General features: G+C 38.8%; 1 protein-coding gene across 1 annotated transcript; it reads left to right on the top strand.

Annotated features, from left to right (window-relative positions):
• The first annotated feature begins 6,876 nt into the window (after positions 1-6,876).
• Positions 6,877-8,660, top strand: LOC110956839 (E3 ubiquitin-protein ligase TRIM39-like). Its single transcript, XM_022202570.2, has one exon. It carries the CDS (start codon positions 7,118-7,120, stop codon positions 8,162-8,164), a length of 1,047 nt encoding a protein of 348 aa, XP_022058262.2. The 5' UTR covers positions 6,877-7,117; the 3' UTR covers positions 8,165-8,660.
• Positions 8,661-12,033: the final 3,373 nt, after the last annotated feature.

Below are 12,033 nucleotides of genomic sequence, written 5' to 3'. Positions count from 1 at the left end.
AAAATTAAATAATCAAAATCAGCCATCACTTTTGAATTGTTGATTAACATAATTATTTAAAAAAACAAACTAATGAAATAGGGCTGGACAAAAATGATGGTACCCATAACTTAATATTTTGTTGCACAACCTTTTGAGGCAATCACTGCAATTAAACGATTTCTGTATTTGTCAATGAGCGTTCTGCAGCTGTCAACAGGTATTTTGGCCCACTCCTCATGAGCAAACAGCTCCAGTTGTCTCAGGTTTGATGGGTGTCTTCTCCAAATGGCATGTTTCAGCTCCTTCCACATATGTTCAATGGGATTCAGATCTGGGCTCATAGAAGGCCACTTTAGAATAGTCCAACGCTTTTCTCTCAGCCATTCTTGGGTGTTTTTGGCTGTGTGTTTTGGATCGTTGTCCTGTTGGAAGACCCATGACCTGCGACTGAGACCAAGCTTTCTGACACTAGGCAGCACATTTCTCTCCAGAATGCCTTGATAGTCTTCAGATTTCATCGTACCTTGCACACTTTCAAGACACCCTGTGCCAGATGCAGCAAAGCAGCCCCAAAACATTACTGAGCCTCCTCCATGTTTCACCGTAGGGACAGTGTTCTTTTCTTCGTATGCTTGGTTTTTGAGTCTATGAACATAGAGTTGATGTGCCTTACCAAAAAGCTCCAGTTTGGTCTCATCTGTCCAAAGGACATTCTCCCAGAAGCTTTGTGGCTTGTCAACATGCATTTTTGCAAATTCCAGTCTGGCTTTTTTATGAGTTTTTTTCAGCAGTGGTGTCCTCCTTGGTCGTCTCCCATGAAGTCCACTTTGGCTCAAACAACGACGAATGGTGCGATCTGACACTGATGTACCTTGGCCTTGGAGTTCACCTTTAATTTCTTTGGAGGTTGCTCTGGGCTCTTTGGATACAATTCCAACGATCCGTCTCTTCAATTTGTCATCAATTTTCCTCTTGCGGCCACGTCCAGGGAGGTTGGCTACTGTCCCGTGGGTCTTGAACTTCTGAATAATATGAGCCACTGTTGTCACAGGAACTTCAAGCTGTTTAGAGATGGTCTTATAGCCTTTACCTTTAAGATGTTTGTCTATCATTTTTTTTCGGATGTCCTGGGACAATTCTCTCCTTCGCTTTCTGTTGTCCACGTTCAGTGTGGTACACACCTTTTCACCAAACAGCAGGGTGACTACTTGTCTCCCTTTAAATAGGCAGACTGACTGATTATGAGTTTGGAAACACCTGTGATGTCAATTAAATGACACACCTGAGTTAATCATGTCACTCTGGTCAAATAGTTTTCAATCTTTTATAGAGGTACCATCATTTTTGTCCAGGCCTGTTTCATTAGTTTGTTTTTTTAAATAATTATGTTAATCAACAATTCAAAAGTAATGGCTGTTTTGATTATTTAATTTTCAATAATTTTTTATTTATTGTTACTTTTGTGAGTTTCAAGTGATTTCAGTGAGAATTGTGGGTTTTTCCTTCTTTAACTGAGGGGTACCAACAATTTTGTCCACGTGTGTATAACACACATGCATTGATAAAACAAGTGACAGATTGTTTTTCCTACTTCTAGTCTACGAAAGAATATTAAATATTCAGTCTAAATCATTTAAATGCCTCTTTTGCTGGATATATTTGATGCAAAACCTTACCCCAACCAGCCAAACTGTATTCCAGTTTATTTGTACATTAAGCAAAGCCAAAAAGCATCTTCCTAATGTCGGTGTTATATCTTGAATGTATTTTCCAATGTGTTTATTTTAATATTTTATTCTTTGTAATGTGAACTTTTCCCTGGAATATACTACTATTGAATGGATCAATCATTGAAACCCTGAATACTGAATCTACACCCTCTGGCGCAGCCTCAAAAATGACTGCATATTCTTTTAGAGTACATCCGCAAGCCCTGGGGCAGGAACAAACACCACAAATCACTATCAAACTACAAAATGCAATAAACAGTAGCAAAATGTACCAAGAGTTCCATTTCAGTCATCCGCTCAAGTCATATGACATTTAAACTCGTACAAAAATACCCAAAACTGTAACACAAACCCACAACAAAATCTAGAATTTGAGGTATATTTTGAGGATGTATAGGAATATAGAGATGCTTTAAGTGTCAAATGCATGCTAAGGGGACTGGTTCTTTATTTAACGGTCAGGTGTAGTTCTAATATATTAAAAAAGGTCAAGAAACCTGCAGCAGTATTGATCCACTGGCTTTATTTACTATGTTTCTGACAGTCTGTGCAGGTCAGAGTGAACTGGGTCATAACTGGGAGAAGGAAATGGAGCTATAACTCTTCACCACAAGATTGGCTGAATACCACTGTGCCATTAACAGCATAACCCTGGTTACAGTGTAACCACATACCCCCTCAAGAATTTCACAATGAGCTGAACATGAATAAACAAAGGCAAAGGAGGAAACAAAGCACAGCCTTCTAAATACATGGCCTCAAACCTGCACAGGCTTGATCACAGGTGTCACTTCATACATTGATCCTCTGAATTCAATTACATTTCTGTGCAAATTTTGCTCCTGTCACATTTTTTTTTTCACAGCAAGCTCATTTTCACTGTAATACGAAGTCCTGCACCTCCATGGACACAGTACAACCATAGCTCAAAGTAAAGAGAGCTAAACAATGTATTCTGTGCAAGATAACAGTTACAATTGTAAATATCCAGACTCACAATAAAGACAGTAGTTCATGCTCTTGTGTGAGTAAAGCCTGCAGTTGAATCGAGTTTATGAGGAAAGTCGGTGAATTTTTAACATGTGATTGCTCATCACAAGTGAGTCATTTGGGACTTTTCAGGTGTGTCAAGGGGCATAAAATTTTATGTTTTTTGTAGAATTTGGTTAGTATAAACACTTTATTTTCTGTATATTTTATTGATAAACACAGTGATTTTGAAGAAACATCACAAGTCTAAGCTTATATTTCATTAATTACCCTGACAGAACAACGCATAACAGATAATTTGTTCATTTTTTCAAGCTTTAAATCAGATGATTGACTTCATTTTTATAGTTTCTTGCTCTTAAAAAGATTTTTTTCATAACAGAAATCAGACCATTCAAGCCTAGTGGTGTTTTTTTGGAATTCAGGGGGTTAATGAATATTTGTCAGTACATATGCAGGAAAAGCCTTAACAGCGGACTTGGATACGTCTCATTCTGAATTCCACTCAGCCAGTATGACTAACAATTTTAAGCTGCACCTCATTATGTAAAGCTGACTGGGAATTAAGTGGACAGAGCATCTGTGTGACCTCAAAGGGAGAGATGGTAATTTCAGCAGTGGGCTTTTCGAAATCGGTTGGACTGTCTTGATTTGTTTGCTTTTTTCAATTCAGACGCGATTTACTCACAAAAGAAATGCAACTACACACAAAACCCACCAGACTGGCATTTAAATGAGAGCAGAAAATAGAAATATTAAAGTATTGTAAATGTGATACCTGCTGATAATCATTCTTACGACATGAAAGCCAAAAATATCTTCTAAATAAAAGCTTCTCTTGTGTCCCATTTGGCGCTTCACAGCACAAAATTCTCAGTAATTTGCTTTTATGTAATAATTCTTCATCATAGGAAGACTCCCTCTTGGACCAAAACAGACTCTTGTGTATTTTTTTTTAACCTCTTCTTCCACCTCAGTAATTCAATATGCTTGGAAGCTATTAGGAGTAGATGATGGCTGCAGGCCTCGGCACTGGTCACCTGGACTGGCGACAATCAGTCTGCCACAACAACATTAGTCCATCAGATCAAGTTTTGCCCCCAATAAACATCATCTAACGAGAGCATGAAAAACAGGATATCACCGTTCCTTGGCTAGCTACTTTGGAGCAGGTCTGTTTTCCATTTCCTCATAGCTGACACATGGTAGAATAACCAGAAACCTCCCTGAATGTCAGCTCATTTCTATGCCTGGCCAGCGCTTCTGTGTCCAGTCTCATTCCGCTGCAGTTAGTTTATCACCTCTCATGCTTTTGTAGCCCGCTAAGCTCTCTAATTCTTCCTCCCACAGAGGGGCGAGGAGTAGGGCATGACTGAGAAAGCATGATAAATACACACTGTTTAAGGTGAAGGCAAACATGATGTGCACTGGTCTGAGTGAGTGGTAAAGAAAAGAGGTATGTTTGTAAAAACAGTGACAAAAAAAACCCAAAGAACAAATAGAGAATGGCAGGTTTGCTTGCTGCAGTGTTCCGCTTCTATTCATGTGAATTTCGCATTATATTTGCCAAATTTTAACATCTGTTTGCTTGGCTTTGTGCCTATCGTGCTGCGTAGATCTGAAGCTGTTAGTCCCACGGAGAAAATGTGCACAAAGAAGGAGAGATATGGATAGACTGTGTGAGAAAATTAAATAAAATGCTGAAAAAATGTCTATTTTTATACTATTACTATCTATTATACTATATCATACCAGGAAATAATGCTGTTTAGAAACATTTTATATTATGTTTACATTGATATAGTTGTGTATAGAATATATTTTCAACTTCCAAGAGTGTAAAAGTCCAACTGAGCAAAGTTTAAGCCACTCCAGCTCCAGCTTGTTGTGCCTGACCTCTTGTGGTCAAGCTCACCTGGAAACCACCGGCCTCTTCAAAGAGAAAACGCAGCATCAAAGGTAAACGAAAGTAATATCAGCAGCACAATTCAACCGGATGATAGGTGGAAAAACTCAAAGGAGATAACAGACTACAAGAATGTTATCTTGAAACAGGAAGTTATCAGATTGTGGTACTTTTGTGTGGTGGGTCGGGGAAAGCCAGGATAAAACAGAACCCTGAGAAACACCTGCAGTGACGGCAAGCCTGAGTTTGGGAATTCTGGGACAAAGGCGGCAGATGGAACCGAGGAGGAAGAGGAGCATGAGCATCAAAAGACAGCTGCACAAAAGAAACGAGGGGACCTTGAAGGACAGTGGACTGGATCCAGATTGCCAATCAAACATGGTAATTAATCCCAAAGTATTTTTCATGAAAAGGGCAGTCAGATTGTTGTAACTTAAATGTGAAGCAGGTTTGTCTGATATAAACAGAGACATTGATGTTTAACCAAAGACGTGGACTCCAGGGATGATATGGTTCCCACCACTTTGGTTCAAAAAGAAATCAGCCGTTATCTTCCTGAAACAGATGAATCCTACAGATTTCAGTGATGACCCCATATTAGATTCTAGCAGCCCCATGAGGTTAAACCCTGCGGTAAATCACAGCAACTGTTAGGTGGACCAACATGATTTGCTACAGACACACAAGGTCACTCTAAAGATAAATCGCAACAAGTCATCCCGTATTTCTTCGAGTGCAAGATTAGGTCAAAATTTTAATTTGTCTCGTACTTTGGTTTATGACCAAATAGTTTTGCGCCACTCATCACATTCCCATCAACCTCTGCTGCTGTGTTCTGTATGACGGTCTGCACGAACTACAACCACATAGTCACCAATCTGACAACACACAGCAGAACATTCTGCAAAAAACAAATCCATATTTGCTTCAAAATCAGCGTTTGATTGTGTTCTTTGTATCTGCACCCTGTTCCAGTATTTGGCTACATTTTCTCACTTTCCGCCATTTGTTCCCAATGTTGCACATGTGTGGACAAACTGCCAAAGATGCTTTTTGTGTTTACTGTGTTTTGTCTTCACTTTTAATGGATTGAGCTCTCGGGGCCACCATAGTTAAGTGCTAATTAGTAAAATGTATCTATTTTCTTTACCACTTTGTAGCTAGTTCCAACACAGAGAGACTGACAAATGGAAGTGGAAAAAAGCCAACATTATATCTACAAAATATTAGAATTAAAATAATTAATGGAGGAGGTGTAAACAAGCTGACAGAGTGTAACTTTTTGTCTGTATGCTTGTGACAAATTCTTCCCTTTAACTCCCAAAGTACAGTAAATTTGTTCTATTTTTTTGTAGACAAGCTGTAAAGACAAAAAAAATTAAAAACGTATCAAAATTAATTATCTGACCTTTGGTAATAGCTGTGGTGGTGTGTAACATAGTATACAAATTTGGGGTCCTTTTGCTTTACTTTCTTCTCATGTCACTTTCTACTCTACTTTTGGGCTGCGGGGAGAGCCAGGCTTTTATCCTCCGTTGATCGCTGATTTGTGCCAGCTGCTCCAGCACAGCCGCTCCTTATCAGCTGGAGAGCAGAGCTGGAGAGGGCGGGGCCATGACAGAAAGAGTTAAATACAGGAAGTGTGGAACAACAGAGGAGGAGTCACTGAACCATGTGAACCTCCTGAAACGAAACTAAATGCAGTGACTGAAGAACGGCAAGTTTCTGGGAGTGATCCTGGTTTTCTTATTGTTTTTGTCCAGCTCCTGCTACAAATTTTAACTCTGCAGGTAAGATTTCTTTCACTCAATATGTTTTTTGTTGCATATCTGACAAAATAAAGTAGAAATGCACAAGTTTGTTTAGTCTCTAAACTGATTTGTAAGTTGTCTTTTTTTTTCTTGCTTGTTTCTTGTCCAGATATGGCCACTGCCAGCAGTCTATTGTCAGAGGAGAGGTTCCTGTGTTCCATTTGTCTGGAGGTGTTTACTAAACCCGTGTCAACACCATGTGGACACAACTTCTGCAGCACATGTATCAGCAAGTATTGGGACAACAATGATACCTGCCAGTGTCCGTTTTGCAAGAAAACCTTTTCTTCCAGACCTGAACTCTATGTGAACACTGTCATGTCTGAGTTAGCTGCTGAGTTTGCAAAGGTGGCTCGAATTAAAGCCTCAACTCCAGAGCCAGAGCTTCCTGAAAGAGCAGAAATTCTTTGTGACATCTGCTCTGACATGAAAGGCAAAGCGGTTAAATCTTGTCTGATGTGTCTGACTTCTCTCTGCCAAGTCCACCTCGAGCCTCATCAGAGAGTTTCAATTCTTAAGAGCCACAAACTCACAGATCCTGTGAGTAATCTGGATGATAGGATGTGCAAAAAGCACAACAAGTTACGGTAACAGAGCTGTACTGTAGGACCGACCAGGCCTGTGTTTGTGTCTTGTGTTTTAAAACGGATCACAAGAGTCACAATGTGGTCTCGCTTGAGGAAGAATACGAAGCAGAGATGGTAAAAAAAGATGAGGTGATGGCAAATCTCCAACACATGATACAGATACGATCTGATAAGATAGAGGAGCTTGAGAATTCTCTTGATGTCAGCCAGAGAGAAGCTGAGAAAGAGATAGAAGCCAGTGTGCAGGTGTTCACTGACTTCATTCACTCCATTCAGAAAAGCCAGGCTGAGCTCGTTGAGGTGATTGAGGAGAGGCACAGAGCAACAAAGAAAAAGGCTGAAGGTTTTATGAAAGAACTGAGGATGGAAGTGGCTGATCTTGAAAGCAGAAGCAGCCAGCTGGAGCAGCTGTCCCGCTCTGAGGACCATCACTGTTTTCTCCAGAACTTCTCAACCTTGCGCTCTCCTGAAAACAAGGACTGGACCGACACCAGCCTTCACAGTGACCTGTCTTTCAAGGCAGTGAGAGAAGCTGTGGCTCAGGTGAAATGCAGAGCAGATGTGGTTGTGGAAAAGATTCCTGAAATCAAAATGAAGAGAATGAAAGAACATGCGGTGGACTTGACTCTTGACACTGACACGGCACACTGCTGCCTTCTCATAAGTCAAGATGGAAAACAAGTTGTAACTGCAGAGGAACAGAAGCTTCCCAACAATCCGAACAGATTTCAGTTATATCCAGAAGTTATAGCAAAGGAGGGGTTCACAGGAGGAAAGTTTTACTTTGAGGTACAGGTAAAAGAAAAGCCTAAGTGGGCTGTTGGAGTGGCCAAAGAGTCTTTAGATAGAAAGGGAGACAGAGCTCTAATAGATACACATGGTTACTGGACCATTGGGTTAGATAAGGGCAACTATTACGCATTTGACATTCTACTTGTTGAAGCCACGCTGAAAGAAAAGCCTCAAAAAGTGGGCATCTTCGTCGACTACGATGAAGGAGAGGTTTCTTTCTATGATGCAGATTCCAAATCACACATCCACTCCTTCAGCGGCTACAGCTTCACAGAGAAACTTTACCCGTATTTTTGCACTCAAAGCAACTTAAACGGACTGAACTCTGTCCCTCTCATCATAACACCAGTATCTCAAACTAGCTAGTTTGTTTGTGGGTGGGATAACTACTAATAACAGTGAATGAATGCGGAAATAATGTCCAAACCAGGTTCAATTTATTGCACTCAGCAGTGCTTTAATATCAAAAATACTGTTGAATTCATGCATAGATATCTAATCAATGGCATCATTATGTAATGTGAATATTTGCATGTATGACACCAATGACGCACAGAAATACACTGAAATTCTTTATTACAGGGTTGAGGGTACCAATGTCATAGCATAATGTAGCTTTAATTTGGAGATATATGTAGATATTTAGTTGCTTTTTAATGCACTTTCAGATAAGGTGAGAGTGTAGCATTCCTGATAATGTTTTGCCTTTTGTTTTTGTTTTCCCCCCACTTGTCTATGATTTATAAGTTTAAAAGACACATGTACAAACTCTTTGTGTTGCTGGTTTCTTGTCATTCTTAGTAACTCAAAATATCATTTTGGTGCATTTGCCATGTTTACCTGAATAAACTAGTCATCTAGATTTATTTTTAATTTATTTTTGTTCGTATGATTCCATCCTTAAAGCTCTGTCATAATAATGAAGTCAGAGCTGTAAAACATTTAAGAACTCTTCAGTATTCTTATAAGTTGGGCGTAATTCATAAATATTTAACTTATCCTCATAAAACTGTTGCCTAGTAGTAAAAATGGACCTTAACTGCTCTCATGTGTTATTTATATTGACGTGAAGAGCTCATATTGTTCTTAGTGTATATATATATGTGGTGGAAAGTACATTTACTCAAGCACTACACTTAGATTCAGAAGTTTTATCCTACTTTATTAGTTCCATTCCTCTACATTTCAGATGGCAATGATACACTTTATACTCTACTACATTTATTTGACAGCTTTAGTTACGGTTAAGAAAATGATTTTACACACTGGATTGTATAACAAGCTTGTAAGATAGAAAAAAAAACAGTGGTTTACAACTTCTTTGACTTGTAGTCAGGGTCACATTTCAGATACAGGTCCACTGATTTTTCTTCCCCTCCAGACTTCTCACATGGTTTCATTCCAATACATGTTCAAATGTCCATTATCAGAGGGAAAGTTCAAAAATTAAAAATTGATTTCTGTATCAGTACTTTCTACAGTCTTCTTTCTTGTCCTATTAATCATCACATGACCCCTCAGATTTATCTCGTGTGTGTATGTAGAACTGTATGTACAGGACATAAAACTAGCTCCACCTTCCAAAGGAATATTGCATTTACATGCTGCAGGGTGTCCCGAAAGTTTGGACACATATAGGAAATCTTGTTAACTTTTTTTTTTTTGCCTCCATAGATTAAATATGACTATTATATTAAATATATATTTGATCAATAATCAAATCTATATTAAATTCAATATATTAAAATATTAATATATTGAATAAAATGTTAAAATTTTCATTTCTTGAAAATATATTTTGCCTATGTGTCCAGACTTCAGGGACACCCTGTACAAAACACACTGAGCTGAGGTAGGCAAGAGGTAAGTAAGAATATATGCAATTTTTGGAATATATACGCTTGCATGAAAACTACTGCACTAATTTGAAAGATAAAAAGGACCAAGCAACAAAGATTTTGAATAAAAGAACTCTCATAGTGCTAATTAAAGTTGAGTCACTGAAAAATAAAGTTAAATGTGCCATGTCCCTCAGTAGATGACACATAATATACCTTTTACACATAATAACGGACATAATATACATCAGAGGCACCAAAACAATACTTTCACTTTCATATTTTCACTTTATTTTGATCCTAATGCTTATGTATTCCTCGGCTCTTGTTTTTTCTTTTTTTTCACTTTAAATTGAATCTACTTATCTTGACATTGCTATCATGGTACTTTTACTTCAGCAAAAGTATCTGAGTACTTCCTCCATTTTTTCAGAATGACAGGACCACCACTCTTACAGGAAACGTCAAGGTCAGGGTTCTGCACAGATAAATGTCAAATGGTTTGAACTCGTGACATTTTAGGTTGCATAAGCCACATCAAACCACAAAGCCACAGTTAAAGAGTCAGCCTCGGCGAGCCTTTACCACCTGCAGCTTTTAACAACTTAGTTTATGATGGAACTCAGCAGAGCAGCGTCTCACATCTTTGCCACGTCAACAGCTTTGCGAGGCTCATAAGTCAATCAATAGTAGCCTGCCCACTGCTTTCACTCCTGACTCCTGCCTATGTGCTGCTGCCCCCACACTGATTTGTGTGTGCGATAAAGTGGATGCGCACACTATTCTCGAGTGCGATGCGTGGGTCGATGTTCTTAAGCACCACTGATGGAGCTCACCCATAACTGTGACTAAAACCTGGTGTGTCTCATTGTGTTTTGGGTTTCTTTTTTCATTAATGGGAAACGGGCCCATTTTTTTCCTTGCGACAAATGTCTTGTTATGTTTCACAAAGTAGGTTACTATAACTTAATCCTTTGAGGCAGTGTGATATAAGTGAGGGGAGTAACAGAAGGAGGTATAGATGCAAGTATGGAAACCAAACGTGCTGCCACGAGAGATGTTTTGACACACTTTCTTGGAAGACGGCAGCACGTAGTGTGAATATAAATGTATCATATGGGGGTGAATTTCAATAGAAATCCTCCGTCACATCTTGAAGTTTGAAACATACATTTTTCATTCAGTGATTTCCCCCAGATGAGTTGCATAATTAGGCAGAAATAGAATGATTTAGTGTCAGCCCAACATGGCGATCGATGTAAAATGTGATTGAATGGTGCAGGAAAAGGGAGTATTTGTGACCTGAAACAACACCAGAAGAGGGCAGCGAATATTGGATGTCTCCTGGAAAAACTGCAAACAATCAATCATGTTTCGAGTCTGTTGTGCTCCGAGCTGCCGCGCAATCAGAGATGTCACAGTAGGTATTTTGACTTCTGCCGCCTATGAAAAGCACCTGCTGTCATTTCTCTGATTGGGACTAAGAAAGAAGGTAACACACTTGAAATTTCAAACAATAAGAGCAGAGAGAGGAAGGATATTTTCATGTTCTCAATGCCCAACAAAGGTGAAGTTTTGAATTTGAATTAGCTTAAACCATAGGGAATGGGTTGAAATTAGGATATATCTTGTTTAAAATGAGCTTAAATCAACAACAGCATCACTAATAAAAGCCCTAAGCTGGAAATTCTGCAACTTGCTCATCTCTATCTCAGTGTTGGATTAGTACGACATGTTTTATTATCATTTTACATCATAACAGCTGTTTATTGATGTGTAAGCTGTGCATATGTGTGACAAATCAAAGAAAAACTAACTTAAAGTGTCTTATTAAAGTGCTTGGCAGCCACATGCCATTAGAACAGCTTCAGTGCACCTTGGCATTTATCCTCCAAGTCTCTGGAATTCTACTGGAGGAAAGAAACACCATTCTTCCAACATATTCCCTCATTTGGTGTTTTGACAAGCCCGTTGTGTAACATGTCAGTCCAAAATCTCACATCATCTGGTCTGGTTATCTGGTCTTTGTCATCCTGGGAGAGACTGTCAGGATAGAAAGGCAACTTTTACTGCTTGGACAGTTTAGTCTTGAAAAGTAAAGCTGTTGAAGAAGTAAAGAAGTAATGTAGTACATATTAAAAGAGTATAAAGTAACCGAAAATGTCAATATGCTGATAAAGTACACAATGAAGTACTCAAAATTGTACATAATATCATGTATTTTTGTTAAATTAGCAGTGCTGTTTGAATCCTAATGTTTTGATTTGCTTTAGAGACTCCTTCTGGTGAAAATCTCTTTTTCTTGAACACATTTTTTTAATATGTTAGAATAAACGTCATTACCAAAATAGGCAGTCAACACCATAATTTCCATCTTAAAAAGCTGCAACGACAGTC

This window comes from Acanthochromis polyacanthus, chromosome 1 (genome assembly GCF_021347895.1).
Source record: "Acanthochromis polyacanthus isolate Apoly-LR-REF ecotype Palm Island chromosome 1, KAUST_Apoly_ChrSc, whole genome shotgun sequence".
Lineage (NCBI taxonomy): Eukaryota > Metazoa > Chordata > Actinopteri > Pomacentridae > Acanthochromis > Acanthochromis polyacanthus.
The sequence above is the reverse complement of the archived record's forward strand: the minus strand, read 5'-3'. Positions and strand labels throughout refer to the sequence as shown.

Coding starts and splice junctions, on each gene's coding strand:
- LOC110956839 (XM_022202570.2), top strand. CDS start 7,118: ATGGTAAAAAAAGATGAGGTGATGGCAAATCTCCAACACATGATACAG.